Source organism: Bubalus bubalis, chromosome 17 (assembly GCF_019923935.1).
Source record: "Bubalus bubalis isolate 160015118507 breed Murrah chromosome 17, NDDB_SH_1, whole genome shotgun sequence".
Lineage (NCBI taxonomy): Eukaryota > Metazoa > Chordata > Mammalia > Artiodactyla > Bovidae > Bubalus > Bubalus bubalis.
In genome coordinates this window covers 2257641-2284307 of record NC_059173.1, presented here as the reverse complement: position 1 = coordinate 2284307, position 26667 = coordinate 2257641, and the positions used below count along the sequence as shown (strand labels likewise).

Genomic DNA, 26667 nt, shown 5'->3' with positions numbered 1-26667 from the left:
TTATCCAGGGTCACTCAGACCTATCCTAGCAGCACTGGGGATAAAACCCAGGTCCTCTCACCACCAACCATAAGGGCAGGGGTCTCTTTCTAAATCACCATCTCTCTCCCCACGTCCTGAATCAGCCTCTCTTCCTCTTCCAGAGAAGACAGGGACAGTAGGTCCCCTGGGACCAGAGAATCTGCCGGGAGCTAAGGCACTAGGTCCTCAGGAGGCCCGACTTGGGGGAGGAGGCCGGGAATTAGCCTGGAAGCTCGGAGCTGGTGTGAGATGAGCTCTCTGCCAACCAAGAGGCAGGGAATAGGAGATTTGGTCGGTGGGACCTGAGCCACTGGAGGCCCCGAAGAGCTGTGAGGAGGAGTAGAGGGGACGATAAGAATTGAGAGAAGATGCAAGGGCGCCTTTCCCCAGGGCCTGACTGGGCGGCCCCTTACATGCTCTGAAATGTGTTCAGTTTTATGCAATAAAACAGTCCTTGCACTGAATCTAGGGAAAGCCTAGTTCTTTTGCATCTAGAGATTTGAAAACAAAAGGTTCACCACCATCATCCCTTAATACTGTCCTTCTGGTAGTATTTTGGAGAACACATGAACATTCATTTTGGGTGACTCTAGGGCTCTCTGTTGGTTTAACTGCACCAACCAGCCGGGTAGAAAGTTCTTTATGGGGCTAAATGAGGCAGGGGGAAAAATAACTGCATCAGGCACTAGTGAATTCAGGAGTGAAGAGGGAGTGATTCCCCCTAAACTTACATTAGATAATCTACATCCACAGTCCCCAACCTTTTTGACACCAGGGACTGGTTTTACGGAAGACAATTTTTCCATGGACTGGGGGGCAGGGGATGGTTTCAAGTTGATTTAAATGCATTACATTTATTGTGCACTTTATTTCTAATCTAATGCCATCATCGATCTGACAGGAGGTACTGGCCCAGAGGTTGGGCACCTCCGATCTAGATAAAGCCATCTATCACCAAGCCTACCACACAGGTTCTTGGTGATGCTCTGGCTGTGTTAAATCCAGATGGATCCCATCTAGACAGAGGAGATAAAATTATGGTGGTGTTTACATCTCTCTCCATTCCAGGGTGAGGGTGTTTTTCCCTCTCACAGACTCCAGCACTCACACTTGTATTTGGGAGTAGATCTGATAAACCTTTTACACTGAGGTGTAAATGAAGGCTAACAGCTCACAGCAGCAGCCCACAAAGTGGGTTATGAGGCACCTCAAGGTGTTAATAGTTGTTCCTTGGCACACGGACTTCCACAGTTGAGTGAGTTTGTTAAGGGTCATTTACTACATTTTTCTCCTGGGGATTCACAGTGTACTGAAGGCTCAGAGAAGTTGTGTGGTAAAGAAACGGCCTTAACTTTGTTTAATTCAGCATGTCACAGGCCTCTTTTACAGAATTCTTTTTTTTTTTAAATCATGGAATATTTATTACCATCTTGAATGAAGCTTTTTGGGAAATTCAGGAATAGAGCAGGACTGTCTTTCAGGTGTTCATATCCTTTTGTTCTTTCATACATATTCTTATTTTTCTATTATTTCTGTTAGTTTTGTTTATTTTTAATTAATTAATTGTTATTTTTTGGTTGTGCTGGGTGTTCGTTGCTGTGTTTGGGCTTTCCCTAGTTGCAGTGAGTGGGGGCCACTCCTTGCTGCAGCCTGCAGGCTTCTCATTGTGGCGGCTTCTCTCATTGCAGAGCACGGACTCTAGGCACATGGGCTTCAGTAGCTGCAGCACACAGGCTCAGTAGTTGCTCTGTGGCCTGTGGGATCCTCTCAGACAGGGATTGAACCAGTGTCCCCTGCATTGGCAGGCGGGGTCTTATCCACCGTACCACCAGGGAAGTCCTCCTTTCGTTTTTCATTTTTACTTTTATTGTGGTCAGAACACTTAGCTTGCCATCCAACCTCTTGACAGATTCTGAGTGTACAACACATATTGTTGACCTGGTGCAATGTGGGGCAGATCTTTAGAGCTTATTCCTCTTACTTAGCTGAGAGATTATGCCTGTTGATTAATAACTCCACCTTCCCCCAGCCCCTAGTAACAGCCATTCCAGCCCCAGATTTTATGAGTTTGACTATTTTAGAAACCTCATATACATGGAATTGTGTGCTGTTTGTCTTTCATATTCTCAACTGGGGATAAGGATACGAACCACTAATTGTGAAATTTCAGCCAAAGGTTAAGGGGTTGTGGGCCAGCGTGGGGCCCCAGAAATCACAGGCATTAACATGACTTAGGAGTTGGTTTCTGCTAACCTCTCCAAGCCCTCCTACCTGTCCCTGCAGCTGATGGACGTGCCTCAGCTGGTATCTCTCACCCCAAACACACCTCTCCTCTCCTTCCAGGCAGACATCTTTTCTGGGGCCATATTCATCAACTTGGCCTTGGGCCTGGATCTCTACCTGGCCATCTTTATCTTATTGGCAATCACCGCCCTTTACACAATCACAGGTGAGTCCCCTCGAATGGCTCAGCCCCAACCCAGCTCAGGGTTAGGCACTTGTAAAGGGTGAAAGGCAGGAGGAGACGTGGGTTCTCCTCCCGAGGAAGAGATCCACCCAGGAGACAGTTTGAGCAAACAGTTGTAGGTGCCCCAGAAAAATCCAGTGTTGGTGGGAACAGGAGTGATATTGGCCTAGTCGGGAGAAGCAGAGCGGGAGGGCCAGGTGCAGGGAGAGGTGGGAACAAGGGAGTCAGGAGTGGGAGTGGCGGGGCTGGGCAGGGTGAGCAAGTGGCTGCGTCCTGCAGGAGGAGGGTGCTCAGTGGGAAGTAGTTGAGGGTGGGGGGTGTAGGTGGTAAGACCTAATGGCTGCAGTGGGGTCACAGTGTGGGGGTCTTGAAAGTCATTTGACAGAGACCTTGGGTTTGACATGACAGGGGGTGAGGGGCACTATAGGGAGGAAGGGGGGTAGTGACACACAGATTTTAGAGGAAGACTCAAGATGTGACTGGAGAAGCTGGAGACATTAGTGGCCACTGGGGGCACCTTTGCAGAGGTGTTGCTCTACTCTGATTAGGGGCAGGCAGGGTCGGTGATGGAACTTGCTGCCGAGCTGGAGCCCCATAGTGTTGGGGACAAGTGCTCAGACGGTCTGAGAAAACAAAGAGTGGACATGCAAGTAGCCTTTGAAGTGTGCTGATTTGCTCCTGTCCCCAGACATCTTGTGAGCTGTCAGCTTTTTGCTCTTCCCTGCTCTGTCTGTGGCAGATGCTTCTCCTGGCTTAAACCATCACATCGAACTTTCCATCCTCAAATAGGGAGAAACTTTCTTTCCAAGGCCTTCCCAGTTTCTGTGAAAAGTGGAGCTACTGGGACATGTGGGTGGCAGGCAGCTGTCACAGGACAAAGGAGGGCAGGAGGGAGGGCAGGAGGGTGACTGAGGGGTGCAGAAGACGTGTAGAGGGAGAGGAGTGGGAGTTGGGGAGAGGGTGGGGAAGGGAGGTGGGCCGACGGGGTACCCTCCCAGCTGAGGTCAGACGCATTGCATCCTTTGCTCTTAGGGGGCCTGGCGGCTGTGATTTACACAGACACCTTGCAGACGGTGATTATGCTCCTGGGGTCTTTCATCCTGACTGGGTTTGGTAAGTGGGGCAGGGGCAGGCTGAAGAGGTGGGGAGGCAGAGTTAGAGGCCACTGGCCTGGGCAGTGAACTGGGCACATCCTGCCCTCCCTGGGGGAGTGGACTGGCCTGGATTGGCCATCACCGTGGGTGTGCGGGGGACACCTTCCCCAGCCCTGGAGGTCTCAGGTTGGGTCTGGCCCAGGCAACATCTGGATTCCTTGCTGCCCTCTCTACACAGTCTGGGCTGGTGGGCCCCAGGGTGGGCCTCTGATGTCATGGTCTTCTTTCCACAGAGAAACCGGACCAAAAAAAAAAAAAAAAAGATAAGGCTAAATATCTATCAGACTAAACATATTTAAATGTCACATCTTAAATCTTGGATTGTGTCATCTACATTTTAATGTTAAATGTCCTTTCTTTTGTGAATTGACCATTTTCTTATTTATTTCCCTATTTGACAAAAAAAGAAAATTCAGCAACTCTGTAGTCCCTGTCCCCCCAGTTTTGAAATTTTGTCTTAAAATCCTAAGGACAAGACTGAAAACCCTGCAAATAGGGTACTTGTTATGGGAGGATATAAAATACCATTTTATTTTTAAGGGGGCCCATGCTTTCTGGGTGTTCTGTGAAGCCTCTTATTCTCTATGCTGTATTTTCCAAGAGCTTCCATTTGGTTTTCCTTGGTGTCCTCAGGAGACTGGGGGAGGAGAAAGGAATGCCTCATTCTGCAGGGCAAGGGCTGGAATACCTTATTCCCACAGCCAAGGTGCGGCAGAGCCCCCGACTTCCTCACCCATCCTCTTCCATCCCACCACACTGCTGGGATGGGGGGGGTGCCTAGTCTGTGTCCAGGATCCCAAAGGCCACTGCGGATAGCAGGTGGTGAGGGGGAAAGCAGAATCTCTGAATCTGGTTCAAAACCAAGGTCTATCTTTTAATAGTTCAAATACTTGCCCTTTGTAAAGAAGCTCATGGTTGCAGTATTTTCACAGGTTATTGCTCTGGACCCACACAGTAGTCCATGATGGGGTTGGGCAGGGTTAATAATCCCATTCTATGGATGAGAAAGCCGAGGCCCAGAATGGGATGATGACTTGCCCAAGATTGCACAGTGCAAGTTCTGGCTGTGGGCTTCTCAGGCATCCGCAGGAGAAGCTGCTGTGAAGAGCTGAGAGTTTCAGGAAGTTGACTTTCGTCACCAATGTTTTCCAGCTTTCCACGAAGTGGGAGGGTATGGTGCCTTCGTGACAAAATACATGAATGCCATTCCAACTGTGACCTCTTATGGAAACACCACCGTCAAGGCAGAGTGCTACACCCCGAGGGCTGACTCCTTCCACATCTTCCGCGATCCTCTCAAGGGAGACCTGCCCTGGCCTGGGCTCATCTTTGGGCTGACCATCATCTCCCTGTGGTACTGGTGCACAGACCAGGTACGCATGCTGTTGGACCTGGGAGGAGAGAGGGTCTTGCCCAGAGTGCTGCAGAGCCTCCTGCCTTTTGTGCAGCTTGTGGGGTTGGGGAAGGCAGGGCGGGCAGGTTCCTGTGGTCTGAGGGCTGCCGAGTCTTGGTGATGTGGGAGTGCCAGGCTGACGACCCAGGGTGGTGGTGGAAGCTGGGGTGGTTAGAACATGTTGTGGGGTCTCTTCCCTACAACCCCCTTCACTGGGCTTTCCCTGGCAGGTCATTGTGCAGCGCTGCCTCTCCGCCAAAAACATGTCACACGTGAAGGCCGGCTGCATCATGTGTGGGTACATGAAGCTGCTGCCCATGTTCCTCATGGTGATGCCAGGGATGATCAGCCGCATCCTGTTCACAGGTGACACCTTCTGCTGGACTCTCCAACCTCTCTTTCCCACTTCAAAAACCCCCATGGCTCCCTCTTCCTTTTTTCTGCCCTCTTCTTTTCTTGCCATGATTACAAAGCATTATTGTCCCCCCTGCCCCAGACACTGAGTGACTTGAGGTCACAGAACTTGTGTAATTGTGTTCCCTGGTTCTTTACACAGACAATTACGGTTTCCCCTTTTGCAGATTCTCTGAATTCATGACATGCCTTAGCTAAGGCTTCTTCTAGCTAACATTTACTCATCTTTTGCTCTGTGTCCCCCCACACCGCCAGGTTATGGTGGTGTGTTGCTGTTCAGTTGCTAAGTCCTGTATGACTCTTTGCGACCCCATGGACTGCAACATGCCAGGCTTCCTTGTCCTTCACCATCTCCCAGAGTCTGTTCAAACTCATGTCCATTGAGTTGGTGATGCCATCCAACCATCTCATCCTTTGTCGCCCCCTTCTCCTTTTGCCTTCAATCTGACCCAGCATCAGGGTCTTTTCCAATGAGTTGACTCTTCACATCAAGTGACCAAAGTACTGGAGCTTCAGCTTCAGCATCAGTCCTTCCAATGAATATTCAGGGTTGATTTCCTTTAGGATTCACTGGTTTGATCTCCTTGAAGTCCAAGGGACTGTCAAGGCTCTTCTCCAGCACCACAGTTCGAAGGTGCTCAGCCTTCTTTATGGTCTGATTTTCACATCTGTAAGTAGCTAAAGTCTGGGGACTATTCCCTCTGCTTTCCTCCCTAAGCATTTCTTCACTTTTCCCTCCTCTGCCTAGCAGCTGTCTTTCCTCCCCAGGCAGAGCTTGGGATGGTCAGGACCAGCAGGGTAGGGGGATGGCATAGAAGGGCTTCTTGGGGGCTGCATTCTTTGTGAAACCACTTCAGGGCTGTGAGCAGGAATGTCCTGTTTGAAGCGCTGTCCTAGGTGGCGCTAGTGGTAAAGAATTCACCTGCCGAATCAGCGGACACAGGAGATGCACGTTAGATCCCTGGGCTGGGAAGATCCCCTATATAAGGAAATGGCTACCCACTGATTTTCTTGCCTGGAAAATCCCATGGACAGAGGAACCTAGTGGTCTACAGTCCATGGGGTCCCGAAGAGTCAGACGTGAGTGAGCACCTAGCACTCACGCTTGCTTAACAAGGTGAATTGAATCTTGGAAACATTTCTGATGTCTGCTTGCTGACATGACTCTTCATCTCTCCTCAGAGAAAGTTGCCTGCACCGTCCCCTCAGAGTGTGAGAAGTATTGCGGGACCAAGGTTGGCTGTACCAACATCGCCTACCCGACCTTGGTGGTGGAGCTCATGCCCAATGGTGAGAGCTGTCTTGGCTGGCAGGGTCTCTCTTGGGAGACTGATTGGACCTGGGGTCTATCTATATAACTGTCTGTGGGCCTTCTGGAGCAAAGCTGTTTCTGAGCCTGGGGGTCTAGGAGAGAGAGTCTCACTCTGGGGTCCTCAGTATTTGAATTTGTCTTTGCTTCAGTGGGAAGCAGACCTCTGGCTTGGTTGGGCTCTGTGAGTCCTGGCACTCTTCCATCAGTGAGGCATGGGAAGGAGACCATCTGAAAATGTGTTAGGGAAAAAACACAACTTTTTCATGCTCTAAGGTCTTTTGACGCTCTCCAACAGACATTAACATGAGGCTTGAACTAAATGGAATTCTACCTGGAGAATGAATTGACACCTAGGTTTTTCCAGGGAAAAACATGGAGAGAAGGGCAAAGAGCGGTTTTAGCTCTAGAATGAGGAAGTCCAAGGCAGTAGGTAGATCAGATACAAGGGGGCATCTCTCTATAGAGAAGGTGGAATCCAGGAGGGTGAGGACTTACAGTCCAGAATAGTTAGTTTCGGGGTAGGCCTGCGTGTTTACTGTTCATCTTCATGTTGACTGAAAATCTAATTCTGGCTCAAGACACGGAAATCTCTTTAGGTTAGGGGCCCCAGGAGACCAAAAATTCAAAGGTATTCATCAGGAAAATTTAGAATAAACAACATTTTTTTTTACTGAAAGGAAACATGAAGATCATCTAGTCAAACCTGTTCATTTTACAGTTGGGAAAATTGAGGCCTACACAGAGAAAGTGATTTTCTAAGGTCACGCAGTAACTCAGTGTCTGGCATGGTTAACTCTGCTGAAGGTGAGAACTGAGGAATTTGTTTTGTTTTGTTTTTTTTAAACCACAGACTTGATATATGACCTTGGGCAAATCGTTTGTATTCAACTTCTATAAAAATGGGAGTAATAGTTAACAATTCCACTGAGCTGGGCTGCTTATTAATTAAGGTTGCAGTTAGCAAGAATCATGGCTCTTTTAGAGTTCTGGCTGGGATTCTTGCCTCTGTTGGGGTGTTTATGCTGTTTTGTTAGACCTGCAAATCCTGAGTGAGGTAGCTCTGAACACTACACCGGAGTGAATTGTGCATGATAGAAAGCTGCGTGGCATGCAAGACAAAATATTGTGTCTGCACAAACCATTGCCAGTCTTTTTGGCTGGAATCTGGCTTCTGTAAATACCAGATTCCCCAGTGACCTCCCTATGCTGGATCAAATAGATATTTTCCATATGTTCCTCAGTAGCATTCAGCATTATTGATCACTCCTCTTTCTTGAGTTATTCCCTTCTCTTGGATTCTATAATACTATCCTCTCCTGTTTTCTCCTCATCCTTTCCAGCTATTCCTTTTAAATCTCATTTGCGGATTCAGCCTTCTTCACTTAGCTGGTAAATATTACCTCACCAATCCCTCACCAAAGTGTGTCAATGTTATCTCCTTATATTCATCTACCTCCTCTTGTTGTCTCCATCATGCTACTCTGATATGCCATTATCTGTTTCCTGGACTGCTGTAAAATTACGTTTGACAAATATTTGTTGAGTGAATAAATGAATGTGAGCTTGATAAGAGGTGATACAGAAAGGAGAGAGCTATATCCCAGCTTAGCAATTAACTGGTGAATTACTCTGAGCAAAGGGCAGAACTAAGACTTGAAGCCCTACAGACTAATTCCTTGAAATGTTAACAATTTTATTTTGTTATTAATTAAATAAATTGTTATTTATTAACATTTTATTCTATGCCTGAAAAATGAGAGAGTTGGATGATCTTTGTAGCTCCTATAGTCTGTAGTCTACATGATAGACTTTCAAGAGGAACCATTAAAAAAACCCTCCCAACAAAGGACAAAGTGATCAGGATAGGCAACCTTTATTTTTCTTCTTGTTAGGCTGTAGATTAAAACAAAACTATAAAATTATCTACAGATACAATACCTAGAGGATGATAGAATAGTTTTCCAAAACTCTTATTAGATATACGAAAATATTTTCTCCCATTCTATGGCTGTCTTTTCACTTTCTTGAAACCTCATCTTTTGAATCCTAGTTTAAATATTTCTCCATTATCATTAATCTTTCAGATGAGAGACCTTATAAAAGCTCAGGTGGAAACACACACACACACACACACACACACACTACCATCACTACCACTACCACCAGCAATCCAACTGGAAAGCATTTACTGCATGTATACTTTGTCCCTAGCTCTGTTGACTGCTGTGGATTTCCAATATAATTTAAAGACACAGTCCATTCCTTAAAACGTCTAATCTCTCTGGAGAGATAAATCAAATAATATGGCATGGTGTCAGAAGGCAAAAAACCTTGAGTTGTCACACCTTTCAAGCACAGAAGAGCTGAAATGCTGCATGTACCACTCAGAACCTCCTTTTCTCCCAGGACTGCGAGGCCTGATGCTGTCGGTCATGCTGGCCTCTCTCATGAGCTCGCTGACCTCCATCTTCAACAGCGCCAGCACCCTCTTCACCATGGACATCTACACCAAGATCCGGAAGAAGGCCTCTGAGAAAGAGCTCATGATCGCAGGACGGTAAGTACAGCTGCCCCGGTCAAGCCCCATGAAAACTTGAATGACCAGAGAGGTTCCCTCAAGATGGGGAAGACTGGGAGATGATGGGTAGAATGAGAGTAACCACCGTGGCAAGTTATATTGCTCTCAGTGGCATTTAACTTTAAATCCAAGATCATTGAAACAGTGTCCCTCTGGAACGTGAAACGACATCAGAGATCATTTAATCAGGAGCACAAAACAACATCAGGGATCATTAATCTAAACTCAGTTCATCAGTGAACAAAATGAGGCTTGTCATGCCTAAATAAGGAAGTTTGGACAGCAGCAGAGCTACGACTGGAACCCACGGCCAACTGAGTCCTTGTCTAGGCAACTGTATACCATCCCACACTGTCTTCCTCAGGCCTGCACATTGCAACTCTCCTCTCTGGACGTCTTTTAGGCCCAGGTGCCTCCAATGCCTTGACCCTTTGCTGTAGCATTTTACAGGACCATTGTGAGGGTCAGATGATACTATGCTTGTGAATATGCTTTGCACAGTCTAAAACACCATACTCTGTGCACACTTGTTATTGTCAAGTGGGCTAATGGACACAGCAGGATACTGGACACAGTAAGTATGGATCTGTGGGCCAGATGTGCCCATTATCTTGATCATCCATGGAGCAGAGGCTCTGATAGAGGACCAGCAGAAGCTCTGCTGTGTCTTTCTGGGGGGCAAAGGCAGGCCAACCTCCTCAGGGCAGGTGAAGAAGTCCCTGGGATGTCTGTTCAGGGAAAGTTTCCCGGGGTGTGCTGCCGCCTCCTAAATCTCATGAGCAAGATTGGGGCAAAGGAAGGAAAGGAACATGATGGGCCCCTTGCAGGTGATGAGACACCTGGCGCCCAGGGCAGGTCAGACTGGGCCAGAGTCTGCCCTCTGCTTCCCAGGAAGCAGCATGGCTCCCTGACAGGGTTTTCCTCTGAAAGATGTTTACTGGCATTCTCTGCTACGTATAAGACTCAAGATGCAACACGGAAAGAAAATCATTTTATTGCTTTACTCAGGGCTGGATCTCTTGGCCCTGAGATTGTGCTGGGGCTCACACTTTTTGTGCATCCAATGGTTGCTGCTCTGGGGTTTGTCCCTGTCTTCAATAAGCTTACAGTTACAAGAAACAATTCTATACTGTGCTGTGGTGCCTGTAAGAGCAATCACAGGCTCGGAGAAGGGAGAGATGACTGTACTGGTCAGTAGCTGAGCAAGACTCCTGGGGGAGGGAGACCCCAATCTATGTCTAAATGGTGGATAGGATCTGAGTCAATGGGAGGCAATGGGAGGGGTACTTTAGAGGGAGAAATATGTGAGCAAGAACACTACTTTGTGAAGGTTAGCTTAAGACTCTTCTGCCTTAAATTCAAGAGATAAGAGAACCACTGCCTTCTTTCTAATTAAATCAAGAGGTTAAAAGGAACCCTTCCATCTTTCCCAGGTGATTCAGTGGTAAAGAATCTCTCTACCAATGCAGAAATTCCAGGACACTCAGGTCTGATCTCCGGGTCAGGAAGATTCACTGAAGGAGGAAATGGCAACCCACTCTACTATTCTTCCCTGGAAAATCTCAAGGGCAGAGGAACCTGGCAGGCTACAGTCTATGGGGTTGCGAAGAGTCATATATAACTGAGCATGCATCCCATCTTTTCAGGACTTGAAGTAAAACAAAAGGAAGAGAGCTAGGGATTCCCTGGTAGCTAAGATAGTAAAGAGCCTTCCTGCAGTGTGGGAGACCTGAGTTCAATCCCTGGGTTGGGAAGATCCCCTGGAGAAGAAAATGGCAATCCACTCCAGTATTCTTGCCTGGAAAATCCCATGGATGGAGGAGCATGGTGGGCTACAGTTCATAGGGTTGCAAAGAGTCCGACACAACTGATTGACTTCACTTTAACTTTCAGACAATTCCCAGGTGGTCCTGTGGTTAGGATTCCGTGTTCTCACTGCCAAGGGTGCAAGTTCAATCCCTGGTTGGGAAACTGAGATCCCATAAGTCATGAGGCATGGCCAAAAAAAAAAAAAAAAAAAAAAAAGGAGACTGGCTCCAAAGTCCACACCTTTGTTCCTAAACTCCACTGCCTCTCAAAGTGGATTCTTTCCTGGTGGTTAGTGGGTCTACTTTACTATAGAAAATCAAGTGCATTTTACTTATAGGCAAAGAAGATTTTCTGAAGGAGCAGTGCTATGTGCTTGTCTGACTCTTTGCGACCCCATGGACTGTAGCCCACCAGGCTCCTCTGTCCATGGGGATTCTCCAAGCAAGAATACTGGAGTGAGTTGCCATGCCCTCCTCCAGGGGATCTTCCCCACCCAGGGATCGAATCCACGTTTCCCACAGTGCAGGTGGATTCTTTACTGTCTGAGGCACAAGGGAAGCTCCTGAAGGAGCAGAATACAGAAGAAGAGAGTCTCAATGAATTTGCTAATTACTTTTCCCTGCTCTGGTCATATAAACCTTTCTATCTATCTTTACTGGTGCTGTTGTTCAGTCGCTCAGTCACATCTGACTCTTTGTGACCCCATGGCATGTAGCCCTCCAGGTTCCTCTGTACGTGGGATTTCCCAGGCAAGAATACTGGAGTGTATTTGCCATTTCATCCTCCAGGGGATCTTCCTGATCTAGGGATTGAACCTGAGTCTGCTGTATTGCAGGTAGGTTCTCTATCTATCTATAACTATTCCAGTGGAGCCACTTGTTGACACCCTGCTGTGGGGCTTGATTTCAGGTTGTTCATGCTGGTGCTGATCGGCATCAGCATCGCCTGGGTGCCCATCGTGCAGTCAGCACAGAGTGGACAGCTCTTCGACTACATCCAGTCCATCACCAGTTACTTGGGACCACCCATCGCAGCAGTCTTCCTGCTTGCTATTTTCTGCAAGAGAGTCAATGAGCCGGTAGGTATCACGAATGTCTAGAAAAGTCATTTGGGAACAGAGAGTCCCATCTGGATTTGTATATTCTCTGGGAGGACTTCTACTTCCAGAGATCTTGAGCAGGAATGAAGGCGCTGGTGAAGGTTTATATGGAAAATCCTCCAGGGGCCTTGGGACTTTCCTCCTCCTTGCTGCAGGTTCTAAATTAATTCCCAAGTAATGCTGTGTGCTTTCCATCTACTCTGGGTGATTCTGACTGTGTGGCACTCTCTGGGAAGCTGGTAGCTTCTGGGTGAACAGCTCCATAGGAAGCGCTAGCACAGGCTACCTCCTGGGTTCTGCAGGGGGCTAGGTTTTCCAGCCAGCACTTCTCAGGGCCCAGTGAAGGACCAAGAAGTGATACTCCAGCCAGATAGGGATAAGGGTGAGGGGACTTTGGATCTATAAAAGGGGCTGATGGAAAAGTTCCTTTCTCCTCTTCCTCGAAGAGACCCAATTTCTTTCCCATGTCTTCAAGGAATACAGATTAGCTCTCAAGTAATTGTGTTATAACTGAATGTACCTAAATCTGGAATCTGGTGGTAATGGTAGCTGCAGGTAGAGAAATTCAAAGTATTTTTAAAGTTAAAGGGATTTTTTTGGCACTGAGAACTTGGGTGGTATTCTAACCAAGGGCTTCCCAGGTAGCTCAGTGGTAAAGAATACACCTGCCAGTGCAGAAGGTGTAGGAGACATGGGTCCAATCCCTCCATTGGGAAGTTCTCCTGGAGGAGGAAATGGCAACCCAACCCAGTACTCTTTCCTGGAAAAGCCCATGGACAGAGGAGCCTGGCAGGTCCATGGGGTCGCAAAAGAGTTGGTTGGACATGACTGAGCAACTAAGCACATGCAAATACCAAGTCGAGTTACTAAAAGGTGGTAAACAGAGCCATTGAAGGCCTGACGTAACATTCCTAGTCATATTCTGAACCACAGTGTTCCTGTTTCAGATGGCCTGGAGCTTGTATTTCTCTCACTGTTATTCTTTTGTCTCTGTCCCCCAATGAATGCACAGCTGTTTCCCAAATACAGTGTTCATTAACCAGGCTTTTCTTTCACAGGGAGCCTTTTGGGGATTGATCATAGGATTTTTGATCGGGGTGTCCCGTATGATTACCGAGTTTGCCTATGGAACCGGGAGCTGCATGGAGCCCAGCAACTGTCCCACGATTATCTGTGGTGTGCACTACTTGTACTTTGCCATCATCCTCTTTGTCATTACTATCGTCGTCATCCTGGCCGTGTCCCTCTTCACCAAGCCCATTGCAGATGTGCATGTGAGTATCCGTGTAGGAGGCTGTCCTGCCCTGGTTTCATGCTCATGCTGCAGCACTCAACTTCATTGCTTTGGCTCAGTTAGCGGTCTCGTACTCTCATGACTAAAATAGGCTGTCCTTGTCTTTGGTGTCATGCAAAAGGACACAAGGGCTTCGTAGGTGGCTCAGTGGTAAAGAATCCACCTGCAATGCAGGAGACCTGGGTTCGACCCCTGTGTCGGGAAGATGCCCCAGAGGAGGAAATAGCAACCCACTCCAGTATTCTTGCCTGGGAGATTTTATGGACAGAGGAGTTTGATGGGCGACAGCCCATGGTGTTGCAGAGAGTTGGACATGACTTAGCACCTGAGCGAGCACAGAGGGACAGGACAGGAAACACGGTTTGCCAGCAGAGCAGTGTCAAGGGTGTCTTCAGCAGGCTGCGTTTCAGCCCAAGGGACTGGCCTCTGGATCCTGCTGCCCGAGTGACGGCTCAGGTGCACGGCAATGAGATCACATGGGCTGACACAGGGTTACCCCAGCTTGGATGCTTCTGTCCCAGATAGGAATGCATATTTCTTATAATAGTTTCTAGGTCATAGCTTCCAAAGGTCCCAGCAAGGGACATACCTAGGTGTAAAAATTACCATGCTGAGGGAAATCTGAAGCATGATATATCCTTTATTTTTTTTTCCCCAATGAAGCCTCCAAACAGTTGCCCATGGAATTTAAGAAATTTCAAACAGTATCAAAGTCTAATTGATTCAAGACTTCAAAGATGACAAGTACTCTTCTTTGGCTCTAGATGTCGCCCTTGGTTTAGGGAATGTTTGCAGCCCTCCCAATGCAGATAAACATGACCAATTATGGGTCACTTTTTACCATAACCAGTGAAATCTGGTAACCCAGCACAGCTAGCATTCCACCCTTTTCAGGTTTCCAGGGAACAGAGCTAGAGAGTTAACCCAAGATCACATTTGTCTGGAGAGAAAGATAAAGGGTTTTGCTGGGCCCTTTCTCATGCATACACAAAAATAGGAATCCCTAACAGACCTTTAACCTCATGGCCAAATTTTCAAAACTGTGACCAACCTTAATGTCAAACAAAGATTGCTTTTATAGCAGCAGAACTGCCATCATGGTTATTGGCCAAATCTGTCACAGACTCTCTTTATGTTGTATTAATTGCTTGTTGATGCCTCAGTTTTTGAAAGTATTGTAGCCCCAAACACATTTAGTTCCATGCTTCTTGAAATAAAGTAGTTTCTGGTTTCATGTCAATAGAAAGTATACCTCCAGCTCTTCCTATTCTAACTGGCTCATGAGTCTACAGTTAATATGGTACAAAAATCTAATCTTACTTACACTGCTGGTCTGGATAAATGGGTGCCTGGCCTTGTTTCCTAGCATGAGTGCTAAAAGGAACAAATTCATTTATCATATGTAACAAGAGATCAGTCATTCAAAACATTTCTATGCTCATGACAGTCTCTTAGCCTCTGGATATGCCCATATTCTAGGGGATGGTATGTGCATGTGTATGATTTATATCCATGTTCCCAACGTATTCAGAGATAGTGCTGTGGATGGGAACTGTTATCTGTGTTGATGGAGTTGAGAGCCACATTCCTTTTCCTTTCTCGACACACATCTCTTTGTTCTCCCAACTTCTTGGCCCAGGACACTACTTGGATCTTCCTGGTAACCTGTTCTGCTTTCTCCACAGCTCTACCGCCTGTGCTGGAGCCTGCGTAACAGCAAAGAGGAGCGTATTGACCTGGATGCAGAAGACGAGGACATTCAAGATGCCCGGGAGGATGCCTTAGAAATAGGTGATTTGCGGCTCAGAGCCTATTCCCAAGTTACTCTTCTAACCACAAGACCACCTTACTGAAGCCTTCACCAAGTGCCTTCAAAGCTCAGATCTCTCTTCTGGAGGGGAGTGAGGAGTGGGGTATGGGGCGAGATGGATAAATGGGTTTTGGTTAGTTTACTCAAGGCCTTGTCAAGGGGAGGAGGGGGATGCAGAATCGTCCTAGTTCCTCCCTTTTTGGTTTACAATGCTCAGTGAGTAAGCACAGGTGAGATATTCACCACCCTGACTTGGTTTGGGGCTTGGCTAGGGACAAGGGAAGACACTAGCCTATAAACTGAAAGCAGTTGGAACCAGCTATGGTCAGTTCTAGTGATATCAGGGGGATGAGATAGAGGCTCTTAGGGTCTTGTGTCTTGCTGGCTTACCATATCGTGTTTAAAATATCAGATTTCCCTGCAAGTCCACCAAGATAATGCTTGTTGTTTGTTGTTCAGTCGCAAAGTTGTTTCTGACTCTTTGCGACCCTGTGGACTGCAGCCCACTAGGCTTCCCTGCCCTCACTCTCTCCTGGATTTTGCTCAAACTCCTGTCCATTGAGTTGGTGATGCTATCCAATCATTTCATCGTCTGCCACCCTCTTCTCTTTTTGCCTTCAATCTCGTCCAGCATCAGGGTCTTTCCAATAAATCAGCTCTTCATACCAGGTGACCAAAATATTGGAGTTTCAGCTTCAGCACCAGTCCTTCCAGTGAATATTCAGGGTTGATTTTGTTTAGGGTTGACTGGTTTGATCTCCTTGCTGTCCAAGGAACTCTAAGAGTCATCTCTGGCACCACCATTTGAAAGCATCAGTTCTTCAGAGCTCTAAGATAATGCTTAGTCAATGCTTAGAGACTTATCCTGATCATGGAGCAATGTTTTCCTCAGTTTCTGTGTCGGAGCTTTTCCTCCCTGCATGGGAGGGGTGCACACATAGAGGATGGTTGTGGTGATGTGTGCTGTGCAGAGGTGTGGGAGCACAAGGTCATGTGTGGTTTACTGGTACTGGGCTGGAGAAGGGAGGGCAGTGGTCTCTGACCATGGTGCTGAAAACACAGTGGGCTTGATTTCATATCTATTGAGTCACAAACCTGGGATTCTAACCCAGGTCTGCTCACCTTTAATGCCACACCTGGGCTCAGAAGACAGAATTAGTTCCCTTGGTGGGCACCCACTTTTAGTGGCAAGGTCAGTTGAATGGTTTGACTCAGCAGCATCAGATCTTAGGCCCTGGAAGTGTTGCTCGCTTGCTGCCCTGGATCAGGACTGAACAGACCAATCCTTGCCACATGACTGGATCTGTTGTGAGGCCTTGGGATTTCCAAGTGCAGTCAGTACACTCTTAAGTCATGCCAAACTCATTGCTTTCAGTGGTGTAGCAAACAGATACGGGTTTCTCTGGTTGAGAGGTGGGTTTTCCACATTCTTCACATGTCACAGTCCCCCAGTCAATGGTTAACATTTCTCTCTCATAAACTATTATTTCTTGTTTGATTCTGAGTGTCTGAAATCAAAATGTATTTCCTTTGGGCCCAACAGAGGTAAAATATACTACCACAGTATATTATGTAGAATCCAACTATTAACATCATCTTATAATTAATTACATTTATTCAAACCTTAATCTGTACCATTTTTATTCCTGCAAACAAGAAAATTGGGAGTTGTGTGCAAAGTGGCAGGTGTGTCATGGCCTGATAGCTCCTCTGGAAATCTTTTCTAGTGCCTCCTGCCTCTGTATCCAACAGTCCTTTTATTCCTTTCCCCAGACACAGAAGCTTCTGAGGAGAAAAAAGGATGCTTCAGGCGGGCCTATGACCTGTTCTGTGGCCTGGACCAGCAGAAAGCCCCCAAAATGACGAAGGAAGAGGAGGCAGCCATGAAGCTGAAGATGACAGACACCTCAGAGAATCGTTTGTGGCGGATGGTAGTGAACATCAATGGCATCATTCTGCTGGCTGTGGCTGTCTTCTGCCATGCCTACTTTGCCTGAGTCCTGCTTTCTTCTGAGGCTGTGCTTGTGGAGGCTGGAGTCTTCATTGTGTCTCTCTTTGGTCCCATTCAGTGGTGTTGAAGGGACACCAGCCAGTTGTAAACTCTGCCCTGTCGATAAATGTGTACATTTGTAATTACAGGCTAGCTGAAGAAAAATCACTGATTTGCTGTTAACTTATATATTCGAGGCCAGTGTGGTACAGTCACCTGTACATATCAGAGCTGCAGAAGGAAATCCCACTCAGTCCAGTGTCTAGGAAAAGGCAGACTAAGATACAGAAGCCCCATGATGTCTGATGCAAATTTTTCTCAGGTAGATTCAGCATGTTAACATTGTTTGTGATCCTTAAATACTGCTTAAAGAGTTGTGGTCCCCTGGTTACTACCACTTTCTCTATCTAACCTCCCCCCTCATTTTTTTTTTTTTGAAAGAAAGCATCACCCTACCTCATGAAATCCTTGTCAAGTTTTCCTGGCACAAGAAAAATCAACCTGATAAATTGATGAACATATTGAAGCTGAGGATGGGAGCTTGACAAGGTCTGTGTCCTGGGTGTTTGCTCTTTGAAGGAGAGGCCTGGACATGGTAGTACCAGTGCCAACAAGAGGGATCCAGGCACCAGCCTCAGGCCAGGGGGGAAAGCAGATAATCTTGAGTCAAGAGGATTTTCTGGCTTTCTTGAAAGTGTTCATTGTTAGTTCCTTGTGTTTGAGATTTCATTTATTTTGGCATTTCCTGTGCCTGGACTATCTTAGCCACTCAGTAATGTTTGTGGACTGAATGGATGACATGTGTATTTGTTAATAAATGCTTGTTTTCTTTTGGGGCTTCCCTGGTGGCTTAGATGATAAAGAGTCTGCCTGCAATGAAGGAGACCTAGGTTTGATCCCTGGGTCGGGAAGATCCCCTGGAGAAGGAAATGGCAACCCACTCCAGTATTCTTGCCTGGAGAATCCCATGGACGGAGGAGCCTGGCAGCCTACAGTCCATGGGGTCGCAGAGTTGGATACGACTGAATGACTTCACTTTTCTTTTTGGTTAACCTTATGGCTGCACAGAGTACTCTCTCTGGTGACTATAATGAATCGGGGTGCATTTTCCAGAGGCTCCACTTCCTTGTGGTGCTGATGTAACTGATTCTGTGGGGGCTTAGTAACTGATTCTGTGTCACATAATGAGCACACATGCCTCTGGGGGCGCTTGTCATCTCAGAGCAGCCGCACTCTCCTGAAACACTGATACTTTTAGCCCAAGTCCTCCTCCCTGTGAGCTCAGCTGGCCACAGCTCTTTTTCCTTATGTGTCTTGATTGGTGATCATCCATTGAACAAGGTTAGAGTGGGCAGTCTCTGTTCCAGGTGGTAGTGTTCAACATTTTTATTTTCTTTGTACCTCTTTCCTAAGGAGAAATTTTAAAAATTAAATTTAAATTTGATTAATCCTTTTGGTTCCACCTGTGAACTCTTAATCATTTTGTAATATAATCCTGTGGAAGTCATGATGTTTGTATTGACTGTTTTGAGGCTAGCTTAGCAAATAGGTGGGATCTGAGGTTCTGTGGAGCAGCTGAGAGTAGTTCCTGGGGTGTAAAAATGGTTCAACAGGTAAAGAATGGCTTGTTCTTATGAAAGGAAAAGAAAATATTTGATGTGCCCTCATATTCCCCTTAAGCCAGGCAGAGAAGAGGGAAAAGCGGAGAATTTCGCATGGCTACTATTACTCAGAGTCCTCGGCTTTGTGGGGAGTTTGTGATATTTTTGAGCTCAGAGAGGATAAAGAATGATGACTGAAAGCTGGTGGATAGAGCAGGCATTAAATATCTAGATGGTCCTAGATTCTGTTTCTGGCCTTGCCAATGATTCACTGTGTATATTGTGCTAAATTATTTTTTTCTCAACTGTGTATTTTTCTCTTTGAAAAAATGAAGACCTTGGTGCTTATAGCGTATACCTACCTCCTCTAGGTGTGATGAGGTCACTTTGAAAAGTGGATGAGTGGAAAGAGGATGGCATCTTTCTTACACACATGAAGAATGCCAACAGATGTTATATTAAACTACATTTAGTCCTTTTCATTAAAGTTTATTACTTTGGTAAAAAAAAATAAAAACATTGAAAAGCCATAACATCTTGAGTTCCTGTTTTCTAGCCATTCTAGACAAATACTGACCATGTCTGTGGTGAGAATTAGTTGGCACAAGATATGGATTAGGAAGCAGAAGCCAGGAAAGTTGAGAATAGAATCTAGCAACTTGAACAAGTTAACTACATGTAGCAAAGTTTGGAGAGGATTTCAACTTCAAAACCTCTAGTAAAGACAAGGTGAGTAACTCTACCTTCAATGCACAGTGTTCCATGAGAACCACTTGGGTAACCAGGGCCCAGTAAGTGATAAATTGTACTAGAATGATGTCAGAGATGCAGGAAAGAGATGTTTCTTTCCTCAGATGGAAGGCATGTGCTGTGGGGCAGAGTGATTGCTCATTAATGTTAGTTTATAGAACTGAAAACCCATGCCCTGTCAGGAAAAAAGCTTCTTTACGTATGGAGCTTCTTTACATAAGGACTGATGCTGAAGCTGAAACTCCATTACTTTGGCCACCTGATGCAAAGAACTGACTCATTTGAAAAGACCCTGATGCTGGGAAAGATTGAAGGTGGGAGGAGAAGGGGACAACAGAGGATGAGATGGTTGGATGGCATCACCAACTCAACAGACATCAGTTTGAGTAAGCTCCAGGAGTTGGTGATGGACAGGGAGGCCTGGCGTGCTGCAGTCCATGGAGGTGCAAAGAGTCAGACACAACTGAGTGGCTGAACTGAACTGAACATATGGAGGACCATTTTAAAAGAAATCTGTCAAAATGAGAAGACAAAGCTCCTTCTGTGCAGAATGATGTTGGTCCTGGGGCCTTTGACAGACCTGGTAGCATTTCTTACTTCTGTACAACTGAGTCAGGCATTGGTGTTTACATGGAAAAATTTCTACCTTAAAAAGTTATTTTAAAAATTGGAGTATAATTGCTTTACAATGTTGTGTTAGTTTCTGCTGTACAACAGTATGACTCAGCCATGAGTATACATATATCCCTTCCCTCTTGAGCTTCTCTCCCACTCTACCCATCCCACCCGCTAGGTCATCACAGAGCGCTGAACTGAGCTCCCTGAGCCATACGGCAGCTTCTTGCAGCTAGCTATGTTACACATGGCTGTGTGTATATGTCAGTGCTACTGTTAATCAAATTCTACCTTTGAAACTCATTAGAGCTCTCACTTTTCACTAGTACTGAAATCACCATTTCCTGAAATATCTGCTACAGCGTGTTCTGCTTCATAAAAGCAAACCTTGGAAGAAAAACATGTGTGCTTAGCTGGAGAAGAGAGATTGTTTTTTAACATTACCCCCAACCCAGTCCCAAGAATACTCCTTCTAACCTCCAAATTGGATTTCGGTGAACCAAGGTTTTGAATGAGGTGCTATTGCCTTGATGGTTTGGTGGGGATGGAATTAAGGTGATGTGGGTGAGGTTAACGGGGTAGGGTTTGGAGGGTCCGGTGAGTGTTATTCAGTCCCTGAGCTTCACATTGCATCTGTAACTTCGCCAGTTTTTTCTGTCACATTAGCTTCTGCTCTTCTACGAGGGCTCTTCCAAGACTCCTAGGACACAGGTAATGATGCTGTCTGGTTCTAGGGCACACCCAGCTTGAGAGAAGCTGGTCCTCGTGTGGACCTGCATTCTTAAATCACACTCAAAGGCCAAACTAAACATTAGATATTTCAGATTGGAAAAATTCAAATTAGAATTATGATGCTTGGCTTGTATCTTCTGATAGTCCAGGAGTCAAGGTGCTGGAGTCCTGGGAGCCCCCGATGCTTTTTCTTTTGCTCTTTGTTGAAAACCTCTGTGATCCTGCCATCCAAAGGCCCTGCCCCACCTGCCTTTTCTCACCCTCGGGCCCTGTGTGTTCAGTTTGTAATTCTATTTCCTTTTGCTGCATGACATCCACTTCAGATTATTGTTTCCACAGGAAACTATGACTTGGAAATCCATAAGATGCAGAACTGACTTTACCTGTGCTGTAGGCTTAATTGTGTTCTCTTCTCCCACTCATTCATTTGGTTAAGTCTAATTCCCCAGTGCCTCAGACTGTGACTGCAGGGGTCATGGGAACTAAGATCCTACATGCCATTTGGTGTGGCATCCTGCCTTCCCACCCCCAGGTAATAAAGTTTAGAAAATAAATGCTTTAAAAATGGTGATGTCTAGGGCTTCCCTGGTGGCTCAGTGGTAAAGAATCTGCCTGGTAAGGCAGGAAAAATGGGTTCGATCCCTGATCTGGGAAGATCCCACAAGCACAAGCCGTAGATCAACTAAGCCACAACTACTGAGCCTGAGCTCCAGGGCCGGGGAGCTGAAACAATTGAGCCCACAATTTCTGAAGTGCAGGCGTCCCAGAACTTGTGCGCCACGACAAGAGAAGCCACCGCAATGAGAAGCCCATTAGAGAGTAGCACCCGCTTGGCACAACTAGAGAAAAGCCCCCACAGCAACGAAGACTCAGCACAGCCAAAAATAAATAAATAAACATTAAAAAAAAAAAAAAGGTGATATCTGCAGTATGGTGGAGGAGGCCACTCCATTCTCTCATCCTCCAATAAAAACATTGAAAATTGAACAGAAACGGTCAGAACCAGTTTTGTGAGAATTCTAGAAAATGGTTTATAAAAGTTGATAGCAAACAAACAAGCATGGAAGCAAGAAAAAGTCACTACAAAATGGTTGGAAGGTTTTGTGGCACTCTTACTCCTTTCCCTCACCCTCTCTCTCTGTGGTGGCAGTCTTAGAACAGCACCTGTCATTAAGCGGCACCAATCTCAGAAGAGGGGTAGCTGCCGGGAGCCGGCATATTGCATATTGAGTGAGGATCTGTAATAGCTCAACCGGAATTCTATCACTGCCGGGAGCCAGCGTGAGGCACTCTGCCCATGACAAAGGTCATGAGGAAGGAGGCTCGGCATACGCAAAGGCGGGATCGAGCCTCAGGAGTCCCCCTGGAAATTCTCGAGCATCTACCCCCAAACCAGAGTCTGCCTACTTTCTTCTTTGTGCTTTCACCTACACCTCTGACTTTACGGGGGGCTGTCTCCCACTACCTCTCTCTGAAAAGAGAGTTAGCTTACAGCTCCAGTTAATAATTCCTGGATGTGACAGTGTTTCAACCTACAAACTCCTTTGGAAATCCTCTAGCCTGCCTGAATGGGTTTTTCCGGCCACATGTGATTGTTCAGAGCCTCCCAACTGTGAGAGGCAGGAGATGTTCTAAACTGCCTAAACACAGATTCCTTTGAGTAGTTAAAAGATTGATTAGAAATTGTATTGGTGAAGGATTTTTCACTTGTTGGGCCAATGTTTGCTGCTAAGTCTCCATACTCCTTACCTACTGTGTCCTTGGCAGTGTATTGATTGATATAATGGGTGTATAGAAATGTAAAATGCAGCTTTGTCCAATGCTTTTTGGAAGGCTGGCGCCTGACTTTGGAATAATCACCTTTAGAGAAAGATAAGTTTCTTAAAATGTTAACAGGCCTCCGGGCCAGAAGATGATGTCTATCACCTGAACTTTTGCATATGATAAGTTTACAGGAAAAAAGCCTGGCTTGCTGCATGACTCTACCCCTTTCCCCATTATCCTCTATGCATAACTTAAGGTATAAAAACTACTTTGGAAAATAAAGTGCGGGCCTTGTTCACTGAAATTTGGTCTCCCCATGTCATTCTTCCCTTTAACTTCCAGCTGAGTGTCCATCTGGAGCGTGGATGTCCTCTGCGACCATTTATTTGCCTGGGCTTCTAAGACCCACTCGAGAAGGTGTCTAAGGTGGGGCACCTTCCGCTATTCGAGAGGGCGCCTGCGGCCTCCGTGGTCAGAGCTAACCTGGTGTCACGGGTTATATTGATTTTCTGCGTAAACCAAGCCACTCAGCTTCTTTTCTCCACTGAATTTTCCTACTGAGCTATCCTTATTTCAGCTGCTTTTCTCCACTGAATTTCCTCACTGAGCTATCCTTATTCTATTACTCTTTGTATCCTTAATTAAAGTGTAATTAAGCAGTTATTCCCTGACCCTCGCCTATGCCGTCTCTCCTTCGAATACCCTGGATCAGCTGGGGCTGGTCCCCGGCAGGTAGCCCATGCTCCCAGTGTGGAACCACTTCCCTAGGTTAGAGGGTAGAGCAGACCATGTTCGTAAATTTCTGTGTAAGCCTGTTCTTTCCTCCCTGGGTGGCTACCTGAAGGACTGACACTAGGTGGCTCTCTGTTTCACCTAACTGGACTCAAGAGCGAGAAAGCTTGAAAACACTTCAAGCCAAACGAACCAGCTGCTGCAGCCGCTGCTGCTGCTGCTAAGTCGCTTCAGTCGTGTCCGACTCTGTGCGGCTCCATAGACGGCAGCCCTCCAGGCTCCCCCATCCCTGGGATTCTCCAGGCAAGAATACTGGAGTGGGGTGCCATTGCCTTTTCCGAAACAGCCGCAGAGGCCTGTTATTTCAAAATATACAATAGGGAGTTCCCTGGTGGTCCAGTGGTTAAGACTCCGTGCTTCCAAGGCAAGGGGCGTGGGTTCCATCCCTGGTCTGGGAACTAAGATCACACGTGCCAGGCAGCATGGCCTAAAAATAGAAAGTATAGCATAGACTGCTTAAGGCAAAATCTTGGGGAAATGTCACTGGGAAATTAAGACATCCAAAAGCAACTATACATACTGGGGAATTTAGAAAGCCATATTTAGAAAGACCAGGGTAAGACACATGCTTAGAAAAGGCCTGAGATGACCCTAAGCTTTCATCTTGGTCAGATCCAGTACAAGCCTAGTTAGGAGCTGAAGAAGGACCTCAGAACAGTCAGTCTGGAAAACTGGGAGAACTCCTGGAATTCAAGGAAATCTCTATCAAAACAACTGAACAGAAGCTAAGGAACAAAGACTTCCGTGGCCACATCAATAAAGAATATGGGCATTGCTACAATAGTCTGGGAAAGCCACTAAACAAATGGACTTGTACACCATTTAACAACGAATAAAATATACAAACAGCTCATGCAGCTCAATATCAAACAAGCTGATCAAAAAATGGGTGGAAGATCTAAATAGATATTTCTCTGAAGGAGACATTCAGGTGGCCAAAAGCACAGGAAAAGTAGCTCAACGTCACTAATTATTAGGGAAATGCAAATCAAAACTACAATGAAGGTATCACCTCACAACAGTCAGAATGGCTATCATCAAAAAATCTGCAAACAATAAATACTGGAGAGGGTGTGGAGAAAAAGGAACCTATCTACACTGTTGATGGAAATGTCAACTGGTACAGCATGTATGGAGGACAGTATGAAGATTCCTCAAAAATCCAAAAATAGAGCTACCATATGATCCAGCAATCCTACTCCTGGGCATCCCACTCCAGAGAAAACCATAATTTGAAAAGATACACACAACCCACTGCTTATTGCAGCGCTATTTACAATAGCCAGGACAAGAGACAACCTAAATATCCATAATGGATGAAAGGATAAAGAAGGTGTTGCTGCTGCTGCTGCTAAGTCGCTTCAGTCGTGTCTGATTCTGTGTGACCCCATAGACGGCAGCCCAACAGGCTCCGCCGTCCCTGGGATTCTCCAGGCAAGAACACTGGAGTGGGTTGCCATTTCCTTCTCCAATGCATGAAAGTGAAAAGTGAAAGTGAAGTCGCTCAGTCGTGTCCGACTCCCAGCAACCCCATGGACTGCAGCCCACCAGGTTCCTCTGCCCATGAGATTTTCCAGGCAAGAGTACTGGAGTGGGTTGCCATTGCCTTCTCCAAAAGAAGGTGTGGTGCATGTATACAGTGGAATATTACTCACCAATAAAAACAAAATAATGCCATTTGCACTGACCTGGATGGACCTAGAGATTGTCATATTGAGTGAAGTAAGCCAGAAAGAAACAAATATCATGTGATATTGCTTATACGTGGAATCTTAAAAAATGGTACAAATGAACTTATTTACAAAACAGATACAGATATAGAATACAATCTTATGGTTACCAAGGGGGAAAGACCCCCTGGAGGAGGAAATGCCAACCCACTCCAATATTCTTGCCTGAAAAATCCCATGGACAAAGGAGCCTGGGAGGCTACAGTCCATGGGGTCACAAAGAGTTGAACACAACTGAAGTGACTTAGCACACACATATTAGTCAAAGACTGTAGATAATACCAAGTAATTGAAACAAATGTGAATGTTTCTCAGTAGAAAAATGGTCAAATTATGGTAAATGATTTTATGGAATAATGTGCTACTAAAAAGAATGAGGGATACCTATATATACTAATAGGTGAAGAGCGCCAAGATAAATTTTATATTGAAAAGTCAGTCACAGAACAACACACAATGTCAAAATAAAACAAATACAGAGAAAGACATAGTCCAGTAACAAAGCAAATAAAGAATTAATGTTAATATAGAAAATTAGATTTGGTAATTATTGCACAACTCTGACTATTCTAAAATAAACTTAATTGTACACTTTAAATAGACGAATTATGTGAACTATTTTTAAAGAGTAGCCTAAAAATTGATAAAAATAGAATCAAACTATTTTAAAAAGTAGTCTAAAAATTATGCAAATTCTCTGGTGGTTCAGTGGCTGGGACTCAGGGCTTTCACAGCCAGGGCCCAAGTTTAATCCCTGGTTGAGGAACTAAGATCCTATAGCCACAAGGCATGGCCAAATTAAAATAAAAAAGAAGTCTAAAAATCAATGGCTTGATATGCTAACATTTAGTAGGGGGTGGCTTTATTTGAGATATAAGCTAATAATAAATTCACAAATATATTTACAGCTGGTATTTTCAACTCATCTCCTCTTAACTATTAGGAAATATTTCTATTTTTGAAATCCTTGAGAGCAATGCAGGGAAGACAAGAGAAGTTCACTTTGACAGATGAAGAGGTTATTATGTGAGGCACAGCTGGGGGAGGCATTCCTTCTACGTGGAAACCTCTGGAAATTGCAGAAAGTGAATGTAAGTTAGGGCAATCTGCCTGTTGAGCTATAAAAAAATTTAGACCCAGCGCTTCCAGTTTATGTATACCTTGAGTCAACTCACTGACTTTCAACTTATCAACTCTTTCTTTTTCTTTATTGACACAAAGGAACAAAAAAAACCAAAATCCAGGTGTATGGTCATGTCATTCAATAAAATGCTTATCTGCCTTTGCAACACAAAAAAGTTACACAAGTGAAAAATAAATAAAATTATCCTTTGCTCAATAA

The 26667-nt window shown here is 45.7% G+C and overlaps 1 protein-coding gene across 1 annotated transcript in view; it reads left to right on the top strand.

Moving 5' to 3' along the window:
* Nucleotides 1-19477, top strand: part of SLC5A1 (solute carrier family 5 member 1) — a 50084-nt gene extending 30607 nt beyond the window's left edge. The window contains exons 6-15 of the mRNA XM_006050998.3: nt 2365-2470; nt 3521-3601; nt 4795-5015; nt 5266-5401; nt 6632-6739; nt 9168-9318; nt 12058-12226; nt 13306-13521; nt 15227-15332; nt 17125-19477. Of these exons, the coding sequence (XP_006051060.3) occupies nt 2365-2470; nt 3521-3601; nt 4795-5015; nt 5266-5401; nt 6632-6739; nt 9168-9318; nt 12058-12226; nt 13306-13521; nt 15227-15332; nt 17125-17348 (1518 nt within the window). The 3' untranslated portion in view covers nt 17349-19477. The remainder of the gene's footprint in view (nt 1-2364; nt 2471-3520; nt 3602-4794; nt 5016-5265; nt 5402-6631; nt 6740-9167; nt 9319-12057; nt 12227-13305; nt 13522-15226; nt 15333-17124) is intronic.
* Nucleotides 19478-26667: the final 7190 nt, after the last annotated feature.